General features: G+C 40.0%; 1 protein-coding gene across 1 annotated transcript in view; it reads left to right on the forward strand.

Annotated features, from left to right (window-relative positions):
• LOC106872308 (DNA-directed RNA polymerase I subunit RPA1) overlaps positions 1 to 1261 on the forward strand; it is a 37740-nt gene that overhangs the window by 20519 nt on the left and 15960 nt on the right. Inside the window, exon 16 of the mRNA XM_014919248.2 lies at positions 139 to 303. Within this exon, the coding sequence (XP_014774734.1) occupies positions 139 to 303 (165 nt within the window). The remainder of the gene's footprint in view (positions 1 to 138; positions 304 to 1261) is intronic.

Raw genomic sequence — 1261 nt, forward strand, 5'->3', positions numbered from 1 at the left:
TTGTGTGTTTGTACTTGTGTCTAATCCATGCAAAAAAAAAATGGACACTGAATGAATGAACAAAATTGAGAGACATCAGCTTGTTGTGAGCCTGTGACTATCCATTATGATTTCTTAATGTTCCTTATTCTTTCACAGCTTTGGAATTCAAAAGACCATTTTGTTGCATCAATAAGTAGAGCTCTTTCACAAGAAATGGGGGAGAGCAGTGTTATAATCCGAGACAGTGAATTGCTGTGTGGTGTCCTGGATAAAAGCCAGTACGGATCAACGGCATATGGATTAGTACACTGTTGTTATGAGGTAAGAGTGTGTTATGGTATTATGTTTCTAAGAGCAATTTCCTTTTTTTTTTTTTAGCTATAACCTGTTGTTGATATATTGTTTGAATCTAATCATCTTTATCTCCCTTTCCAGCTCTACCCCCACCTACTTCCATTCACCCGTATAATTCAGGGGGTACTTATGTATCCAGCAAGAAACCTGTTCCTGTCACTTCTGTCATACTTTAATATCTCAACACCTGGCATAAGGCTACCATGCTCTCTACTGCCGTTCGATCCAGTCAAGAGGGATTTTAGTCTTGCATGTTATTTGGGTGATCTCTCTAGTAACGTGGTTGGCATTAGGAAGAGCATCCAGCTGTAGAAATCATGCCATAGGCAGACATTAGAGCTCAATGCAATCCTCTCTCTCTCACTGGATCTTGTCAAACCAGCCAATCCATGCCAATAACGAAGAAACATGTTAAATGATGGTTGTGGTAGCAGAGGGCTGTTATACTGCTGATGGCTGGTTCTTAAGTTTCACTTGAGCCACATTCCATCCCGTCGTTGATCCGTAAGACACAGGAGTACACCCCCAGCAATGATAAATCGCAAGGACCAATAGTAGTCACATTGTGACGATGTAGATTTTACACTTCCACTGTGGCTGTCACCAGATTCCATAGATTTTCAGAATTACCGTGGAAAGTATCTAACCTCTCCAGATTGATACATTGCACCCAATTTAATTAACTACATATCATGTTGGAATAAACAGGTGACCGCGTGTGCATCGTTGGCGATTTTCTTTCTCTGTCTTCCTTTCTTTGGACTTTTCCTATATTTCTGGTGAAGAGCTCCGCTCGAAATGTGAAATCCTCTTTCTTTTCTTTCCTTTCCTGAGCATCCAATAACACTATACTTATTCCACGTCCTCGCGTTGTTGTTTTTTTGTGTTTTTTCCTGCTTGTTCATGTTTGAATTGACTATATATA

The sequence above is a fragment of the Octopus bimaculoides genome, chromosome 14 (assembly GCF_001194135.2).
Source record: "Octopus bimaculoides isolate UCB-OBI-ISO-001 chromosome 14, ASM119413v2, whole genome shotgun sequence".
Lineage (NCBI taxonomy): Eukaryota > Metazoa > Mollusca > Cephalopoda > Octopoda > Octopodidae > Octopus > Octopus bimaculoides.